This window comes from Callithrix jacchus, chromosome 9, assembly GCF_049354715.1.
Source record: "Callithrix jacchus isolate 240 chromosome 9, calJac240_pri, whole genome shotgun sequence".
NCBI classification, from domain to species: Eukaryota; Metazoa; Chordata; class Mammalia; order Primates; family Cebidae; genus Callithrix; species Callithrix jacchus.
In genome coordinates, this window is record NC_133510.1 from 113,321,256 (window position 1) to 113,342,513 (window position 21,258).

The 21,258-nt window shown below is 43.7% G+C and overlaps 1 protein-coding gene and 1 long non-coding RNA gene across 3 annotated transcripts in view; one reads left to right on the top strand and one right to left on the bottom strand.

The window, feature by feature from the left end:
• The window catches only part of LOC128928614 (uncharacterized), a 20,161-nt gene extending 14,917 nt beyond the window's left edge, over positions 1-5,244 (top strand). The window contains exons 2-3 of the long non-coding RNA XR_008473982.2: positions 4,851-4,972; positions 5,059-5,244. This is a non-coding gene — a long non-coding RNA (uncharacterized LOC128928614). The remainder of the gene's footprint in view (positions 1-4,850; positions 4,973-5,058) is intronic.
• On the bottom strand, positions 4,240-20,917 carry ARPC3 (actin related protein 2/3 complex subunit 3). 2 transcript variants are annotated; one of them, XM_054238850.2, is made up of 7 exons: positions 20,826-20,917; positions 15,984-16,083; positions 11,490-11,566; positions 7,168-7,236; positions 6,091-6,217; positions 5,645-5,736; positions 4,240-4,566 (listed from the first exon to the last, which is right to left on the bottom strand). In XM_054238850.2, exons 1-7 carry the CDS (start codon positions 20,829-20,831, stop codon positions 4,504-4,506), a joined length of 534 nt encoding a protein of 177 aa, XP_054094825.1. In that variant the 5' UTR covers positions 20,832-20,917; the 3' UTR covers positions 4,240-4,503. The 2 variants fall into 2 exon arrangements, with proteins under 2 accessions (XP_054094825.1, XP_002753044.1); XM_002752998.6 differs by having other exon boundaries at positions 5,645-5,739.
• Between the last annotated feature and the right edge of the window lie 341 nt (positions 20,918-21,258).

Consider the following 21,258-nt stretch of genomic DNA (forward strand, 5'->3'; position numbering starts at 1 on the left):
CAACATGGTGAAACCCCATCTCTACTAAAAATACAAAAAATTAGCTGGGCATGGTGGCGCGTGCCTGTAATCCCAGCTACTCAGGAGGCTGAGGCAGGAGAATTGCCTGAATCCAGGAGGCGGAGGTTGCAGTGAGCCGAGATCACGCCATTGCACTCCAGCCTGGGTAACAAGAGCGAAACTCCATCTCAAAAAAAAAAAAAAAAAAAAAATTGAAATGAACTTTTCTTTTTCTGAGACAGGGCCTCACTCTGTTGCCCAGGCTGGAGTGCAGTGGTACAATCATGGTTCACTGAAGCCTCGACCTCTCACCACCAGGCCTGGCCCCAAACCTGTAATCTTGAAATAAATTAGCGTGGCTTTCTCTCCTTCTTTCTGACATGTCTGTTAACCCCTGTGGCAGTCCAAACACCAAAACTCTCATTCTGGGTTAGAGAATTTTAATTTAGGACGGGCACAGTGGCTCATGCTAGTACTCCCAACATTTGGAAGGCTGAGGTGGGTAGATCACTTGAGTCCAGGAGTTTGAGGCCAGCCTGGACAACATCGTGAAATCCTATCTCTACTAAAAATACAAAATTAGCTGTGCATGGTGGCACATGCCTATAATCCCAGTTACTCTGGAGGCTGAGGCAAGAAAATAGCTTCAACCTTGAAGGCAGAGGTTCAAGTCAGCCCAGATTGCACCACAGCACTCCAGCCTGGGAGGTAGAGTGAGACTTTGTCTCAAAAAAAAAAAAAAAAGATAACCCGTTTCTACAAAAAATACAAAAATTAGCTGGGTCTGGTAATGTGTGCATGTAGTCTCAGCTACAGGGGAGGCTGAGGTGGGAGGATTGTTTGAGCCCAGGAGGTCAAGGCTGCAGTGGGCCATGTTCATGCCACTGCACGCCAGCCTGGGCAACAGTGATAACCTGTTTCAAAAACAAACAAACAAATTTTAATTAAACAAACAAACAAATAAAACCTTTACAACCCATCACCACCACTCTTTTGGCTTCGGGACTGTCCTTTTGTTTATCTATGGAGTAAGTTTTCACATATTCATACTTTTGGCTATGTGAACTGTGGTATTTAGCTAGCCCATAATTCAAGTGTTTAAATAAATGCTTAAGAGCATTTATTAAAATTACAAATTCATAGTCAATGCAATGGCTCATGCCTGTAATCCAGCACTTTGGGAAGCTGAGGCAGGCGGATCATGGAGTCAGATCGAGACCATCCTGGCTAACACGGTGAAACCAGTCTCTACTAAAAATACAAAAAATTAGCCGGGCATGGTGGCACGCACCTGTAGTACCGGCTACTAGGGAGGTTGGGGCAGGAGAATCACTTGAACCCAAGTTCAAGTGCAGAGGTTGCAGCAAGCCTGTCAAAAAAAAAAAAAAAAAAAAAAACTGTCCAAAAGGAAAAAAAAATTGAAGCTGCCCTTGTACATGTCACTTCCTATACAAAAATTAACTCAAAATGGATCAAAAACCTAAACGTCAAAGCTACATGTGTAAAATGCTTAGAAAAAACTGTAGGCATCGGGGTGTAGTGGCTCATGCCTGTAATCCCAGCACTTTGGGAGGATGAGACAGGTGGATCACCTGAAGTCAGGAGTTCGAGACCAGGCTGGCCAACATGGTGAAACCCTGTTTCTACTAAAAATATAAAAATTAGCTGGGTGTTATGACACATACCTATAATTCCAGCTATTTGCGAGGCTGCAATGGAAGAATTGCTTGAGGAGGTGGAGGTTGCAGTGAACCAAGATCACACCACTGCATTCCAGCCTGGGCAACAGAGTAAGGCTCTGTCTCCAAAAACAACAACAACAACAACAACAACAACAACAACAAAACCCACAGGCATAAATTGACACTTCTGGATTATACAATGGTTTCTTAGATATGACACCAAAAGCACGAGCAACCAAAGAAAAAATAGACAAATGGAACATTGCCAAAATGAAAAACCTTTGTGCTTAAAAGGACACCATCAAGAAAGTGAAAAAAACCACCCACAGGATGGGAGAAAACTTTTCTAAATCATATCTGATAAGGGTCTAATATTTAGAATGTATAAAGAACAATTGCAATTCAACAAAAAGACAAGCCATGTAAAAACTGAGCAAATGATTTAAATGAACATTTCTCCAAAGATATATACATAGGCAATATCTACATGAAAAGATGCTCAACACTGGCCAGATGTAGTGGCTCATGCCTGTAATCCCAGCACTTTGGGAGGCTGAATTGGGCAGATCACTTGAGGTCAGAAATTCAAGACCAGACTGGCCAACATGGTGAAACCCCATCTCTACTAAAAATTCAAAAATTAGCTGGGCGTGGTGGCATGGACAATTACTTGAACCTGGGAGGCAAAGGTTGCAGTGAGCTGAGATCTAGCCATTGTACTTCAGCCTGGGTGACAGGACAAGACTTGGAGAAAAAAAAAAAAGACGTTCAACATTATTAGTCATTAGAGAAACAAATCAAAAACACAAAACCCACAATGAGGTTCCATTTCACACCCACTAGTATAGCAAAAAATAAGTGCTGGTGAGGATGTGGGGAAATGAGATCCTAGATTGTTGGTGGGAATGTAAAATAATGCAGCTGCTACAGAAGAGTCTGGCAGTTCTTAGACAAGTTAAACAGTTACCCTATGACTCACCAATTCCATTCCTAGGTATATACCAAAAGAAAAATTTAAGTACACACAAAAATTTGTACATGAATGTTCTTGGCAATACTGTTCTTAAGTAAAAAAATGGAAGTAACTTCAATGTCTGTCAATTGAAAAATGGATAAACAAATTGTGGTGCATCCACATAATAGAATATTATTTGGCCACAAAAAAAGAATGCAGTTCTGATCATTGCTACAATATGGTGAACGTGTTTCTGTTTATACTAAGTGGAAGAAACCAGAAACAATAGGACAAACATTGTCTTTCTTCACTTATATGAGGTATCTAGAATGAACAAATTCAGACAGAAAGTAAATCAGAGATTACTAGAGGCTGGAGGTTATAATTACCAGACTTAAATGTTATCGTTTCCATTTTGTGTAATTAAAAAGCTTTGACCCTTCCCTTCCCTTTTTCAAAGAAAACAACAAAAACTTTTAAAAATAGTGGTGATGGTTGTACAATATGGTATATGAAATTAAAGGGCTGAATTGTACAATTTAAAAAATGGGTAATATGGTGGTAAATATTATATATATTTTATTGCATACATATACACAGCAACAAAAAAAGAAAAAGAGAAAAGAAGGCTCTGATATCCTTTTTTCTTTGTTTGAGATGAAGAGTCACTCTGTTGTGAGGCTGGAGTGCAGTGGCATGATCTCGGCTCACTGCAACCTCTGCCTCCCAGGTTCAAGCAATTCTGCCTCAGCCTCTCAAGTAGCTGGGACTATGGGCACAAGCCACCACACTTGGCTAATTTTTGTATATTTAGTAGAGATGGGGTTTCACCATGTTGGTCAGGCTGGTCTCGATCTCTTGATCTGCCCACTTTGGCCTCCCAAAGTGCTGGGATTACAGGCGTCAGCTGCCATGCCCGGCCCTGATGTATGCTTTACCATGGATGAACTCAGAAAATGTTATGTGAAAGAAAATGGACATAAAGGCCACATGTTGCATAAAAAATTAAATTTACATGAATTATCCAGAATAAGCAAATCCACAGAAAGAGACAATAGATTAATACTGGAAAAAGGGGTGGGAGGGACAGGGGCTTAGGGAGGAATGTGGGGTAGGGTGACTGCTAGAGAGCAGGTACTGGAGTGATGAAAATGCTCTGGAATTAGTGGTGATGGTTGCATAACTTTATATATATACTAAAAAAAGTTAACTGTACACTTTATTTTTATTTTTTGAGATGGAGTTTCACTGTTATTACCCAGACTGGAGTGCAATGGCACGATCTCGGCTTACTATAACCTCTGCCTCCTGGGTTCAAGCAATTCTCTGACCTAAGCCTCCTGAGTAGCTGGGATCACAGGCATGTGCCACCATGCCCAGCTAATTTTTTTGTATTTTTAGTAGAGACGGGGTTTCACCTTGTTGACCAGAATTGTTTTGATCTCTTGACCTTGTGATCCACCCGCCTCGGCCTCCTAAAGTGCTGGGATAACAGGCTTGAGCCACCGTGCCTGGCCAGCTGTACACTTTAAAAGGGTATTATGGAATGTGAATTTTATCTCAAAACGAATTGTAAGTGAATGTCAAAGGCAGGCAATAAAGTTTTTCTGACATGGAATGTTAGAAATTTCTTTATTATTATGTATTCTTATTAAGCGCCAGCTTAATACTGCAGAAAATTTCAAATCACCCTTGATAACACACTTTCTTTTCTCCTACCCGAATTCTTGATCAAGAGTTTCTCAAGTAAAGACATGCTCTTCTCTCTTCTGTATAAAACTTTATGAAATAAAGGCAAAAGATTGTGTATATCTTGCTGGAAAATGCTGCCCAGGAATCTGGAGATGGTGGCTGCCCGAGCTCCCTTCACTGTCCAGGTCCTGAAAGACTCTTGTTCATGAACTGTCTCTTCACAAAGCAAGTCCACCACTAACAAGAGGAGACAACACAGAATGAATAGTGGGGGTCAAATCACAATAGGGTCCACATTTACTTAATAATGAAATTTTGTATTAGTCTGGAATCTCTTATAAACTCTTTGAAGGCACATGTAAAACTTTCTTTTCTAGACTCACAGGTCACTCAAAATTATGACAAAGTAATTTAATACATCAAAAATATCTCACACAAAAAAACCTGTTCTATGGATTTACAATGCACAAAATAAGAACACAACTAAAATGTTATTATATGCATTTTTTTTTTTTTTTTAGATACAGTCTTACTCTGTTGCCCAGGCTGAAGTACAATGGCATGATTTTGGTTCACTGCAACCTCCACCTCCTGGGTTCAAGCAATTCTCCTGCCTGAGCCTCTTGAGCAGCTGGGAGCACAGGTAAGCGCCACCATGCCTTATAATAAGTGCCAATAATTTTTGGTATTTTCTTTTTTTTTTGAGACAGAGTTTTGTTCTGTTGCCAGATGCCAGGCTGGATGGAGTGCAAGGGCGCGATCTTGGCTCACCGCAACCTCCGATTCCTGGGTTCAAGTAAGTCTCCTGCCTCAGCCTCCCGAGTAGCTGGGACTATAGGTGTGCACCCACCATGCCTAGCTAATTGTATTTTTCAGTAGAGACAGGGTTTCACCATGTTGGCCAGGATGATCTCGAACTCCTGACCTCAGGATCCACCCATGTTGGCCTCCCAAAGTGCTGGGATTACAGGCGTGAGCCACTGCGCCTGGCCAATTTTTGGTATTTTCAGTAGAGATGGGGTTTCACCATGTTGGCCAGGCTGATCTTGAACTCCTGACCTCAAGTGATCCACCCACCTCGGCCTCCCGAAGTGCTGGGATTACAGGCGTGAGCCACTGCACCCGGCCTGCAATTCATTATTTAGTGTGATTCAGTGAACTTACATTACATACTAGACATATACTCAAAGTTAAGCAACACTGCAATACAGAAACTAAAAGTATTCTTGCAATGGAAGACCTTAAAGTGTGTTCAATGGTGGCTACAGGATAAAAGGTAATTTACCAATTAAGCAGGCAAAGAAGACGGTCTTACCTTGCTGGGTTTATCATTCTGAGGGTCGAAAACTTTCTCACAAAGTCTCAGTCCAGTCTCTTGCCTTAGCTGTTGTAAATAGGCTCTCATCACTTCTAAAACAGAACAATTTTAAAAAACTGTATTTGCAAACACATCCCAAATGTACTGGTTGCAGGTCTGCATTCTTGCTGTGGCAATACATTTTTATACATTTGAACAGGATACAAAATAGAAATGACATTCCAAATGGTTTTATAACAACATTTGTTTTGGTTCAAAAGATTTTCTGCATGTCATCCTTGTTGCTGAGAATCACTTGTGAAAGTGACTAATAAGATAATGTACTTCCTATGATTTCACTCTCCATCTGTACATGAATCAAGGCAAGAAAAGGAGGGGTGGTAGGAAGTCAAATAGAGAAAATCTTCCTGCGCCATTGAGAGAGGATGGAAACCTGTTCTTACCATCTTCCTGTTTGTTTGCAGGTTTGGCGTAAATCGCATTAAGTGGAAAACCAGGCTCTCCAGGAATGGGAAAATTAGTGATTCCCAGTGTATACATTTCTTTCTCACCTTGGCTTTTGGAATTGCACTGAAAAAAAAAAAAAAAAAAAAAAATATATATACACACACACACACACACACACACACACACACACACACACACACAATTTTATAGGGAAAAGAAGAATTTTACCCTTGGACTCCAGGTTAAGAACCCTTGAGCCAAGGGCTTAAAGGAATTTCTCTGTCAAGATTTCTGTTCAAATATATTTCTGGCTCTGCCACCCAGGCTAGAGTGCAGTGGCGCAATCTCGGCTCACTGTAACCTTCACCTCTCGGGTTCAAGCGATTCTACTGCCTTAGCCTTCCAAGTAGCTAGCTGGGATTACAAGTGCCCACCACCACGCCCAGCTAATTTTTATATTTTTAGTAGAGACGGGGTTTCACTGTGTTGGCCAGGCTGGTCTTGAACTCCTGACCTCATGATCCTCCCACCTCGGCCTCCAAAAGGGCTGGGATTACAGGTGTGAGCCACTTCGCTTGGCTTTTTTTTTGTTTTGAGACAGTCTTGCTCTGTCACCAGGCACCAGGCTGGAGTGCAGTGGCGTGATCTTGGGTCACTGCAATCTCCACCTCCCGGGTTCAAGCAATTCTCCTGCCTCAGCCTCCGGAGTAGCTGGGACTACAGGCATGTGCCACCACGCCCAGCTAATTTTTGTATTTTAGTAGAGATGGGGTTTCACCATGTTGGCCAGGATGGTCTCAATCTCTTGACTTTGTGATCTGCCCGCCTTGGCCTCCCAAAGTGCTGGGATTATAGGCATGAACCACCTATATTCAAATTTTTATCTTTGTGTCAGTCAATTTCACTACAAGTTCAGAGAACTAAATTCAAATTTTTCTCTTAAATCCATGCTGTAAGTCAGAGGAAATATTTTTTACTTGTCTTTAAAGTCTCAACAAATTCCAGATGACTGGGAGGGTAAATGCCTCTCAACAATTTGTTTTCCTGATATATAATCATCCAAGTTTAATTACCTTTTGGAGTTTCTTCAGACACTCAGAAATGTAGAGAGTTATATATATCAAGGTCCTATCAGCTTCATTCTACAGGGAGAAAAAGAAAACTAACAGTTATCAAAACATAACAATCATGTGCAATGAATGAATTCCATCTTTGTCTTTTGATTATCTACTAAATGTGGTGGTAGGATATCCACTATCACATCAAAATTCCCTTTCTCCAAATGCACAGTCCAGTCAGTCTCCTTTTCCATCTGCCCCTGGGAGGGAGGCACAAGCCCCACCCTGAGCTGTGTGGCTGCTCTTTTGTTTTTTGAGACAGAGTCTTACTCTTTTGCCCAGGCTGGAGTGCAGTGGCACAATCTCAGCTCACTGCAACCTTTACCTCCTGGGTTCAAGGGTTTCTCCTGTCTCAGCCGCCTGAGCAGCTGGGATTACAGGCATGTGCCACCATGCCTGGCTAATTTTTGTATTCTTAGTAGAGACAGCGTTTCACCATTTTGGCCAGGCTGGTCTTGAACTCCAGACCTCAAGTGATCTGCCCACCTTAGTCTCCCAAAATGCTGGATTTACAGGCATGAACCACCATGCCTGGCTGTGCAGCTGTTCTCTCTTGTTTTTCTTGGCTCCCCTTGCCCCAGGGCTCCCAAGGGTCTGTGTCAGCAGCCCCTCACTGTCTAGGAAGGAGAAGCATCACAGCTGCCTGGAAAGTCTGAGCTGCTCCATATGGTTGGCTAATTTTTTTTTCTTTTTTTTAGATGGAGTCTCACTCTGTGGCCCAGGACGGAGTGCAATGGCACGATCTCAGCTCACTGCAACTTCTGCCTCCCGGATTCAAGCTATTCTCCTGCCTCAGCCTCCCGAGTAGCTAGAACTCCATGTGCGTGCTACCATGCCCAGTTAATTTTTATATTTTTAGTAGAGAAGGGGTTTCACCATGTTGGCCAGGATGATCTTGTGATCTGCCCCCCCGGCCTCCCAAAGTGCTGAGATTATAGGTGTGAGCCACCGCGCCCAGCCGACTGGCTAATTTTTAAAAACCCTTTCACTTCAGGGTCTCTGCCAAGAACAGAAACAGTCATTATTCTAAAGGAGGAAGCAAGTATTTCACATTTGACTTGCTCCCAAAGAACTCCATAATCTCAATGTCTTGACTCAACCAAAAGGAAAATGTGGAGAAGACAAATGAATATTAATCAAATGTGGCAAGGACTTTGGGTCAAATTTTACACATATTTAGGCCAGGTGCACTGGCTTACGCCTATAATCCCAGCACTTTGGGAGGCTGAGATGGATGGATCGCTTGGGTCCAGGAGTTTGAGACCGGCCTGGGCAACATGGTGAAATACCATCTCTACAAAAAATACAAAAGTTAGCTGGGCATGATGGCGCACAACTGTAATCCCAGCTACTTAGGAGGCTGAGGTGGAAGGATAGCGTAAGCTGGGAGGTCAAAGCTGCAGTGAGCTATGATGGTGTCACTGCATTCCAGCTTGGGTGACAGAATGAAACCCTGTCTCAAAAAAAATTTTTTTAAAACAATTATCTATAGTAAAAAAAACTGGCCGTAGGCCGGGCGTGGTGGCTCAGGACTGTAATCCCAGCACTTTGGGAGGCCAATTCGGGTGGATCACTTGAGGTCAGGAGTTCGAAACCAGCCTGGCCAACATGGAAAAACCCTGTCTCTACTAAAAATACAAAAATTAGCTGGACATGGTGGTGGGAGCCTGTAATCCCAGCTGCTAGGGAGGCTGAGGCAGGAGAATCGCTTGAATCCAGGAGGTGGAGGTTGCAATGAGTCAAGGTTGCAGCACTGCACTCCAGTGTGGGCAACAGAGCAAGACTCTGTCTCAAATTAAGAAAAAAAAAAAAAAAAGAAAGAAAGAAAGAAAAAAAAGGCCAGACACAGTGGCTCACACCTGTAATCCCAGCACTTTGGGAAACCCAGGTGGGTGGATCATGAGGTCAGGAGATTGAGATGATCCTGGCCAACATGGTGAAACCCTGTCTCTAGTAAAAAATACAAAAATTAGCTAGGCGTGGTGGCACAAGCCTGTATTCCCAGCTACTCGGGAGAATAGTTTGAACCCCAGAGTCAGAGGTTGCAGTGAGCTGAGATTGTACCACTGCACATTCTAGCCTGGCGACAGAGTAAGACTCCATCTCAAAACAAACAAAAAATCTGTACCCAAACAACACATTTCCCAGTTTTTAAAACAATATAATATCTGGAAAAGAATGAAATCTGTCAGTGTTTTTTTTTTTTTTTTTTTTTTTTTAAGAGATGGGGTTTCACCATGTTAGCCAAAATGGTCTCAATGATCCACCCGCCTCGGCCTCCCAAAGTGCTGGGTTTACAGGCATGAGCCACCATGCACTAATTTTTGTATTTTCTGTAGAGATGGGGATTCACCAGGTTGCCCAGGCTGGTCTCAAACTCCTGGACTCAAGCAATCTGCCCAGAGAATTATAACATTTATATCTACTATAAACTTAGCCCACACATTAGATAAAGAAAACATTCTGTTAACATCACAGAATGTTCAGACTACAATTTATAAACCAAAGAGTCTACAAATAAAGAATTCACACCCTGTTTGATTCCGGAAGTTCAGAGTTTGGCAAGGAGGGGTTGAAATTCCGTATTTTAGAATACCATCAAGGAAATTGCTGATATTCCTTGTCACTTTGCTCATAGTGAGAGTGCAGAGAATTTTTTGTTTTTCATTCCACCCCACTCCTTTTTTTTTTTTTTTTTTTGAGATGGAGTTTTGCTCTTGTTACCCAGGCTGGAGTGCAATGGTGCGATGTCAGCTCACCGCAACCTCCACCTCCTGGGTTCAGGCAATTCTCCTCAGCCTCAGCCTCCTGAGTAGCTGGGATTACAGGCACGCGCCACAATGCCCAGCGAATTTTTTGTATTTTTAGTAGAGACGGGGTTTCACCATGTTGACCAGGATGGTCTCGATCTCTTGACCTGGTGATCCACCCGCCTCGGCCTCCCAAAGTGCTGGGATTACAGGCTTGAGCCACCACGCCCAGCCCATTTTCCCATCTTCTTTCGGCCACCCACTTCTACTTCCCCTTGACCACTCTCTTCACAGGAACTAAGAGCAGAAGAGGAGAGAGAGTGGTTTGGAGAAGATTCAAGGTCATTCAACTGTCTTCATTTCTCTCTCAGGTCCAGGACACAGAAGTACATAAAAAATAACATAGCACATAGGACATTTTGGTTGTGGATTAGTCCTAAACAAATACACAGGGCTTAGCTGGCTGCAGTGGGTCATGCCTATAATCCTAGCACTTTGGGAGGGTGAGGTGAGCAGATTGCTTAAGCCGGTGAGTTTGAGATGAGCCTGGGCAACATGGTGAAACCCTGTCTCTACAAAAAATTAGCCAAGCGTGGTGGTGCATGCCTGTAGTTCCAGCTAGCTAGGAGGCTGAGGTGGGAGGATTGCCTGAGCCCAGGAGGTTGAGGGTATAGTGAGCTGTAACTGTGCCACTGCACTCCAGCCTCAGCCTGGGTGACAGAGCAAGACCTTGTCTTAAAACAAAATAAAACACAGGACTGACACATTACAGTAGGTGTTGCTTAACTAATGAATAAATAAAGATATTTCTTTTTTTGAAATGGAGTTTCGCTCTTGTTACCCAGGCTGGAGTGCAATGGCACGATCTCCGCTCATCGAAATCTCTGCCTCCTGGGTTCAGGCAATTCTCCTGCCTCAGCCTCCTGAGTAGCTTGGATTACAGGCACGCGCCACCATGCGCAACTAATTTTTTTGTATTTTTAGTAGAGACGGGGTTTCACCATGTTGACCAGGATGGTCTCGATTTCTTGACCTCATGATCCACCCGCCTCGGCCTCCCAAAGTGCTGGGATTAAAGGCGTGAGCCACCGCGCCCAGCCCAAATAAAGATATTTCTAGCAAAGAGTTGGCAGATTTTCTCGGTAAAAGGCAGGCAGTATTTTTAGGTTTTGTGGGCCATATAGTCTTTGTCACAACTACTCAATTCTGCTGTTGTGGTGGGAAAGTAACTATAGATAATATAGAAATAAATGGTTGTGGCTGTGTTCCAATAAAGGTATATTTACAAAAAGGGGCAGCAGGCCAAATGTGGCCCTCAGGTTAGAGTTTGCCAACTCCTGGTATAGAATTTGGAGGAAAAAAAAAAGAAACTAATATTTATACAGAGGCTAACATTAGGCACTGTTCTGGAACTTAAAAATTACATGCTGATTTCATTTTATTTTCTCCTCACAGCAATCTGGATAGGAAGGTTGGTATTATCCCCAGCAGAAAACTAAGTTAAATATTAGAAGCTCTGTAATTTACCTTAATTTCATAGTTCTTGAAGAAGACATTGGCCTTGAAGTAATAGATGGCTTCATCCACAATATCTGTATCTTTTGCTAAGCAGGACACAAGGGAAGGAGCACAGAGTACATTAGTCAAATAAAAAACATAACACCTATAAAAGCTACAAAGAGAAAACACACACAAGCTCAACTGTCAACAGTTACGGAATTGAATAAAATAAAATGGGCCTACTGAAATATAAAGTTTTCAGAAAATATTTATAGAAAAATAGTACATGGTTTACTTTTACGGCTTTATTGTTTTTGTAAAACTTATACATGCTCATAAGAAAATGAAATTCAAGGCCGGCACAGTGGCTCACGCCTGTAATCCCAGCACTTTGGGCGGCCGAGGTGGGTGGATCACGAGGTCAAGAGATTGAGACCATCCTGGCCAACATGGTGAAACCCTGTCTCTACTAAAAATACAAAAAATTAGATGAGCATAGTGGCAGGCACCTGTAATTCCACTACTCAAGAGACTGAGGCAGGAGAATCACTTGAACCTGAATGGTGGAGGTTGCAGTGAGCCAAAATTGCACCACTCTACTCCAGCCTGGGTGATAAGAGCAAAACTCTGTCTCAAAGAAAAAAAAAGCATTTTTAGAGATGCAGTCTCTCTGTGTTGCCTAGGTTGGCCTCAAACTCCTGGCCTGAAGTGATCTTTCTGCCTCCTGAGTAGCTAGGATTACAGGCATAAGCCACAGCTCCAGGCCAAAAAAAGTCTTTAAAAAATTGTCATCTTAATTCCCACTTATCCAAAAATAACTCCCATTAGCATTTGGTGTACATCATTCAAGACCTCTCTCAATGTATTTATAAAAAAAGACGGAGACATAGATAGACTAAGCACTTCTTAAAAAGTATTTGGCCGGGTGCATTGGCTTATGCCTGTAATCTCAGCACTTTGGAAAGCTGAGGCAGGTGGATCGCCCGAGGTCAAGAGTTTGAGCCCAGCCTGGCCAACATGAAGAAACCCTATCTCTACTAAAAATACAAAAACTAGTGGGCCATGGTGGTATGTGCCAGTAATCCCAGCTGCTCAGGCAGCTGAGGCAGGAGAATTGCTTGAACCCAGGTGGCAGAGATCGCAGTGAGCTGAGATTGTGCCATTGAACTTAAGCATGCACAAGAGTGAGACTCCATCTCAAAAAATAAAAAAATAGAAAGTATTCGATATAATTTTATTTGAATTTACATACTGTAGTTTCAAGAAAAAACTCAATTATTTAGGACATGTTGGAGTTCAGATACACATCTTTCTTTAAAATATACTTGTACAAGCTGTTCTAGGTGGCTCTAGATGGCGAAAAGCCAGAAATACTGTCTTGACACAGACAGATCTCATGACACAATTTCCTTGGCAATTTTTTGTTTTCCTTTTATTTTAAAAAGGTCAAAATCCCACGGTCTTGATATCTGGAGGCTGGTTTCAGCAGTGTTGAGACAGTTATTTATATTTCTTGTCATGACTGTTAACCTTCTCACACAGCAGAAATGCAAAGTAATTCTGAAGCTTTCATACTCTGCAATTCAGTTGTCTTTATCCCAGCTCATTGCCCTGTGGAAGAATTTCAACAGAACTCTAACTGTAGACTTGTGTTCCTTATAATCTATTTTCTATTTTATTTTATTTTTAAGATGGAGTCTCACTCTGTCACCCAGGCTAGAGTGCAATGGCGTGATCTAGGCCCACTGCAACCTTCACCTGCTGTGTTCAAGTGATTCTCCCTGTGCCTCAGACTCCTGTGTAGCTAGGACTATAGGCGCCCACCACCATACCCAGCTAATTTTTGTATATTTAGTAGAGACATTGTTTTGACATGTTGGCCCGACTGGTCTCGAACTTCTGACTTCAGGCAATCTACCCGCTTCTGCGTTCCAAAGTGCTGGGATTACAGGCATGAGCCACTGCACCCGGCCACAATTGATTTTCTTATCTGTGAAAGGAAACTTTCCTGGAGGATTCAATATTGTTTACAAAAACCAGCTAGTTCTTCTCAATGCAATGACAAGAGGGCAGAGGCCACAGGATTCTGAAATTAGAAGAGTACTTGGCACATAAAAGGCATTCTACAGATATTTGTTGAATATAAATGAAAAGTATGATTAACGTTGTCATTTAGCTCACAGCACAGGCTTCCATTCCAGTTCTTTTTTTTTTGGAGATATAGTCACGCTCTGTCACCAGGCAGGAGTGCAGTGGTGCAATTTTGGCTCACTGCAACCTCTGCCTCCCTGGTTCAAGGGATTCTTTGGCTTCAGTCTCTGGAGTAGCTGGGATTACAGGCGTGTGCCACCACACCTGGCTAATTTTTGTATTTTTAGTAGAGATCGGGTTTCACCACGTTGGCCAGGTTGGTCTCAATCTCTTGACCTTGTGATCCGCCTGCCTCAGCAGTGCTGGGATTACAGGCATGAGCTACCGTACCCAGCCCCCCAGTTCAGTCCCCTGCTGAGGAGCAACAAGGTCATTCCTTTTCTACAGAATCCAAAAGATCTGGTTTATTAGGGTCTCATTCTCCTTTGAGGGCTCAAATATTGCAAAGGTGACGGATTTATTCCATCTTTAGTCAATCATATTTTCTGATATACCATATATTTGTAACCAACTCAAAAGTATTCTTCTCAAGGAATCTGGGCTAACATGAGTATTTTTTTCTACTTTTTTCTTTTGTTTACCTTGTTCTGTCATTGGTCTCTACACTTTTTCCTTGTTAATTTATTTTTTTTAGGAGATGAGGTCTCACTATATGTTGTCCAGGCTGGTCTTGAACTAATGGGCTCAAATGATCCTCCTGCCTCAGGTTTCCAAAGTTTTGGGATTATGGATTACGGGTGTGAGCCACTTCACCTGGCCCCACTATTGAGTTTTGTTTTTTTTTTTCTGTGAGACGCAGTTTCTCTTTTGTTGCCCAGGCTGGAGTGCAATGGCAGGATTTCGGCTCACTGCAACCTCTGCCTGCCAGCTTCAAGTGATTCTACTCTCTCAGCTTCCCAAGTAGCTGGGATTACGGGCATGCACCACCACATTTGGCTAATTTTTGTATTTTTAGTAGCAATGGGGTTTCTGGATGTTGGTCAGGCTGGTCTCGAACTCCTGATCTCAGGTGATCCACCCACCACAACCTCTCAAAATGTTGGGATTACAGGTGTGAGCCACCATGCCTGGCCCCAACATTGATTCTTATTTTTTGTTTGCATTGCAATTTTCTTTTCTTTTTTCTCTCTTATCTTTTTTTGAGATGAAGTCTCATTTGTTACCTAGGCTGGGGTGTAGTGGCTCAATCTCAACTCACTGTAACCTCTACCCACTGGATTCAAATGATTGTCCTGTCTCAGCCTTCTGAGTAGCTGGGATCACAGGTGCATACCACCATGCTCAGCTAATTTTTGGATTTTTAGTAGAGATGGGGTTTCACCATGTTGGCCAGGCTGGTCTAAAACTGTTGATCTCAAATGATCCACTGGCTTCAACCTCCCAAAGTGCTGGGATTATAGCCATGAGCCACCATGTCCAGCCCTGTGATTTTATGTTATTTTTTTTCTTTCCCAGGCTATCTTCTTCCTTGTTCCTTTTTCTCAGAATCAAGTAGAGACTGTAGTGACTCACCATACATATTAAGTTTACTGAGTTTTCAAATGGTGTTGAAAACAAAATTAAGTTTAAAAAAAGTCAATTCAAACAATCTGGCAGAGACATGGGAATGTGATCAGTACCAAATTGGTAATTATAATCATGGTCTTGGCCAGCATGGTGGCTCATGCCTGTAATCCCAGCACTTTGGGAGGCCGAGGCAGGTGGATCACAAGGTCTGGAGATAGAGACCATCCTGGCCAACATGATGAACCTGGTCTCTACTAAAATTACAAAAATTAGTTAGACATGGTGGCACATTAGCTACTTGGGAGGCTGAGGCACGAGAATTGCTTTAACCCAGGAGGTGGAGGTTGCACTGAGCTGAGATTGTGCCACTGCACTCCAGCCTGGTGACAGAGACAGTCTCCAAAAAAAAAAAAGATATAAGGTTAAGGTATTGCTAAAAATGAAGACCCTGAAGAATGAATAAAGGAAGTAGATTTAGATGGGGAAGAGGTTAAAATATTTGTTGTTGTTGATGATGACAGAGAAAGGATGGGGACATGGCATTCTAGACATAATAGCATTAGATTAATTTGAAAGAACTGATAGTGATTACAGGTACAGTGTCCAGAATTAAGCATATTTTCTCTACTCAAAAGAGTTTCCTGGAGAAGTCCAAAGCAATAATACAATTAAATAATAATCCTATTAAATGCAACATATAACCACTATCTTGAAAGGTCTAGACCACAATATTTACCAAGCAAAGTACAAGAGCAATTTGAGAGAGAAGACTGAGCTAAGAATTTCCCTGATTTGATCATTTCAGAGGATTCCCTGATTTGATCATTTCATACCAAAATATGAAAATAATGAGTTTAGACTTACTCTCTCTGGGGGCAGGTCCTTTGAATTGACTTCTGATAGGTAACAGTGCCATGTTTCCAATGAGTTTGGTGTCAGGATCCATGAGAGAAGAGTGGTAAGCCTATAGCGACAAGCGCAGGAACAACACAGAAGCAGAAAGACAGCAAATGTCACTGGGGCAAACCACCTTCCCTTAAAGGAAAAAAAAGAGTAGGGGAGGAAGAAGGGATGACAGCATCAAGGTGCTAGGGCTGGTTCTTTCTCGCTCAAGAAAACCAATTGTTAAATTTTGAGGCATTTTGCAAGCTGGTTGTTAAACACAGCTGTTCTCAAATATCAAATTATGTAAACAATTAAGTAAATGATGTTAATAACAATGACACTTAAGTACTCATCTTTTTTTTTTTTTTTTTTTTTGAGAAAGACTCTATGTTGGCTAAGATGGTCTCAAACTCCTAAGGTCAAGTGATCCTCCTGCCCTGGCCTCCCAAAGGGCTAGGATTACAGGCATGAGCCACCTTGCCTGATTTTCTAATTTTTTTTCCTGAGACAGGGTTTCACTCTTGTCCAAGCTGGAGTGCAATGGCGCGATCTTGGCTCATTGCAACATCCGCCTCCTGGGCTCAAACAATTCTCCTACCTCGGCCTCCTGAGTAGCTGGGATTACAGGCAAGCGCCACCACACCCACCTAATTTTATATTTTTAGCAGAGATAGGGTTTCTCCACGTTGGTCAGGCTGGTCTCAAACTCTCGACCTCAGGTGATCCACCCACCTCGGCCTCCCAAAGTGCTGGGATTACAGGCATAAGCCACTGTGCCCAGCCTACTTCCTAATTTTTAAAAACTACATTTTACTTTTGTCTATGTTCTTAAGTTTATTATTAAGGAAATACTAGATAATGGGGTGCTGCTGTGCAACTCTTCCCATTCTATGTTCAGTGACATCATATTGGTATCTGGTAAAAGTATTTCCACTACAGAAAGGCAAACATCATACAAATCAGGGTCCCCACCCCCAAGTTAAATGAAGACCCAAGCACTATCTTTTCAGCTCTGCCACTTCCTGGCTTTATGGTTTTGACCAAGACATCATTTTTCTCCTCTTAGCTTGTTTCCAAATTTGTAAAATGAGAAGATATATATTGCCTTCAGTGGGTAGGTGTGAGTTAAAGGAAGGGAGAAAAAAATCACATTTCTAAGAGCACTTTGTATGCTGATTCTTAGTTCTGCTTTTTATAAGTCGTCTGGCTTTTTATAAGACAACATGGGTCCCATTCACATATTCGTTCATTCAGCAAACGATTGCTAAGCACCTTCTATGTGCAAGACACTGATATAGTAAGTAATATACAAAGTAGTACAGTTTTGGTCCTTGAAGAGTAGAGAAGGCAGACATAAAACAATAACAGGGTGGGCCGGGCCCAGCCTGGTGGCTCCTGCCTGTAATTCTGGTACTTTGAGAGGCCTAGGTGGGTGGATCACAGGGTCAAGAGATTGAGATCATCCTGGTCAACATGATGAAACCTCATCTCTACTAAAAATACAAAAATGAAACCTCATCTCTACTAAAAATACAAAAATTAGCTGGGTATGGTGGCATGTGCCTGTAATCCCAGCTACTTGGGAGGCTGAGGAAGGAGAATCGCTTGAACCTAGGAGGCAGAGGTTGCTGTGAGCTGAGATCACGCCACTGCTTGGATGAGGAGTGGAGGTGGCCGTGAGCCAGGAACGTGCCACTGCACTCCAGCCTGGCGACAGAGGAAGACTCAGTCTCAAAAAAAAAAACAAAAGGCCAGGGGCGGTGGCTCACGCCTGTAATCCCAGCATTTTAGGAGCAGGGGCAGGTGGATTATGAGGTCAGGAGTTCAAGACCAGCCTGACCAATAAAGTGAAACCCCATCTCTACTAAAAATACGAAAATTAGCCAGGTGTGGTAGCAGGCACCTGTAATCCACCTACTCTGGAGGCTGAGGCAGGACAATTGCTTGAACCTGGGAGGCAGAGGTTTCAGTGAGCCAAGATCATGCCACTGCATTCCAGCCTGGGCGACAGAGCAAGACTCCATCTCAAAACAAACAAACAAAAAAACCCCCCAAAAAAACAGGGCGAATCCAGGGTGCTGCTCTACATAAAATCGGAACCAACATAGGGCTTTAGAGTCCTTTTTTTTTTCTTCAAGACAGAGTCTCCTTCTCTGACCAGGGCTGGAATACAGTGGCATGATCACAGCTCACTGCAGCCTCAAACTCCAGGCTCCAGGTGATCATCCCACCTCAGCTTCTTGAGCTGGGAGGAGGTGCACTACCACATCCAGCTAATTTATTTTTATTTTTTGTATAGGCACGGTCTCATGTTGCCCAGGCTGGTCTCAAACTCCTAGGCTCAAGTGATCCTCCCGTCTCGGCCTCCCAAAGTGTTGGGATTACAGGCATAAGCCACTGCACCCAGCCTAGAGTCCTGGCTTAAAATGTGGCTTTACCATTAGTATATTAGTATGCAACCTTGTCCAAATTAACCTCTCTGATGTTCCGTTTCCTCTTCTGTAAAATAGGAATCATGGCACCCACTTTATAGAGTCATTATGATGATTAAACAGGATAATTTACAAAGTGTGAACCCGAGAGCTCAGGAGTCAAATGATAATTATGCGATTCATAAAATATGTATTTGTGGGGTTTAGCACGGTGCTCATGCCTGTAATCCCAACACTTGGGAGGTCAAGGCAGGAGCACTGCTTGAGCCCAGGAGTTTGAGACCAGGCTGGGAAACATGGTGAGACCCCATCTCTATTAAAAACATAGCCTGAGGGACAGAGTGCAACCCTGTCTCAAAAAAAAAGTGTATATATATATATATATATATATATATATATATATATATATATGTATATACACATACACATGTGTATTTATAACTATGGCTTGCTCCTTTTCATTACAGGTATCCTTTATCTAAAGCAGCCTCCACCTTCCCTCTCACCAGTAACTGTCTTGTTACCCATCTAGCTTTTTCTTTTCTTTTCTTTTCTTTTTTTGAGACAGAGTCTCCCTCTGTCGCTAGGCTGGAGTGCAGTAGCACATTCTCGGCTCATTGCCACCTCCACCCCGGGTTCAAGCAGTGGCATGATCTCAGCTCACGGCAACCTCTGCCTCCTGGGTTCAAGCGATGCTCCTGCCTCAGCCTCCCAAGTAGCTGGAATTACAGGCATGCGCCACCACACCTAACTAATTTTTGTATTTTTAGTTGAGACGGGTTTCACTAAGTTGGCCAGGATGGTCTCTATCTCTTGACCTCGTAATCCGCCCCTGCCTCCTCTGCCTCCCAAAGTGCTGGGATTACAGGTGTGAGCCACTGCGCCCCGCCACCCATCTAGCTTCTTTCTTGTTGTTATTGTTTTTAATTCTGCTTCCATCTAGCTTTTTTATAGCATTTGTCACTACCTGAAACTACTGTATCTCCTTTAAGTTTACACTTTTTTTTTTTGAGACGGAGTTTCGCTCTTGTTACCCAATCTGGAGTGCAATGGTGTGATCTCAGCTCACCGCAAACTCCGCCTCCTGGGTTCAGGCAATTCTCCCGCCTCAGCCTCCTGAGTAGCTGGGATTACAGGCACGTGCCACCATGCCCAGCTAATTTTTTGTATTTTTAGTAGAGACGGGGTTTCACCATTTGACCAGGATGGTCTCGATCTCTTGACCTTGTGGATCCACCCGCCTAGGCCTCCCAAAGTGCTGGGATTACAGGCTTGAGCCACCGCGCCCGGCCAAGTTTACACACTTATTGTCTCGTCTACCAATATGAATGTATACTCTTTAAGATTAGGGATTTGTTGAACTTATGTGCTGCTGTAAATAGAGCCTGGAAGGCAGTAGGTGCTGGGTAACGTTTGTTAAAAATAACAGGCTGGGTGCGGTGACTCATGCCTGCAATCCGAGCACTTTGGGAGGCTGAGGAAGGCAGATCGCCTGAGGTCTGGAGTTTGAGACCAGCCTGGCCAACATGGTGAAACTCCGTCTCTACTAAAATACAAAAAATTAGCTGAGGCTGGTGGCACGCACCCGTAAACCCGGCTACCCGGGAGGCTGAGGCACAAGGAATGCTTGAACCCGAGAGGCGGAGCCTGCAGTGAGCTGATATCGCATCACTGTACTCCAGCCTGGGCTACAGAAGGAGATCTTGTCTCAAAAAAGTGTGACACACAATCACATAACTGAACCATCTTTTCCTGAATCTGCAAAATGGAGACCATGATGGTGATAAATCTACCCCACAGACGGGCCGCCAGAAATTAAGTACAACCAGACAGTCATAAACTTTTACTCCCACTCTGATGCACACGAAAAAGGAAACCTTTGGAAGTCAGGCGCCGACCGAGTCTGTGAGGGCCCTAAACCCAGCTGGCTCCGGGGTGGCCGCCGCTGCCGGGAAGTGGGTTCTGGCAAATGACAAACAGCAGAGAGAACCTGCCCCCGGTGGGGAGGAGGAAGTGGGCCTGACAGAAAAAGGAGAAGCCAGACTCTGGGCTTGAAAAATGAAAAATAAAAAGCACATCCCTTGGCTTCGCGCTCTAGTGAGGCTTTGGGAACCCCGCCGCAGTCGGAGGGAGTAGAAGGGGCAAGAGAAGAGGGCCTCCTCACACACGCTGTACCCCTGGCCCATTCCTGCCGCGCCTCCGCCTCCCACGACTGACACCTTCGGGCTTCCCCAATCCTTCAGCGACCGGCCCCCACCCCTCGCCTCTCTCCTTCTCGGGCCTCAGCTTCCTCCCTGCCTTCCGCCGCCCGCTTCTCTCAGCACACAAAGGTTTTTCCCTGCTCTTAGTAATCCCCGATGTCTCCCCACATCATGGATCGAACCCTCACCGGCATCTTGGCGGCGCCCGAGTTTCAACCCAGAGGAGCAGGATCTAGCTCCAGCGGTGCGCTTCCGGTCTGGCAGCCCGGGTGGAGTAGGCGGAAGCGAGCCGGAAGGGGCGGGCGAGGGAGGGGGAGGACGAGGAGCTTCCGGCCTTCCTGTTCCGTCTCTGGTTGCTGCGGCCGCGCGGATCTGAAGGGGGCGCCAGAGCACTAGGCAGAGGTCCTGAGAGTGGCTCTTGGCTTGAGGTTCTAGAATCCCAGAGATCAATCACCTTTCGTATTTTTTTCAAATTTCACCTTTTCAGGGCCGGTCGTAGTGGCTCACGCCTGTAATCACAGCACTTTGGGAGGGCGAGGCGGGCGAATCACCTGAGGTTAGGTGAAAACTCGTCTCTACTAAAAATACAAAAATTAGCCGGGCATGGTGGCATCCCAGCTA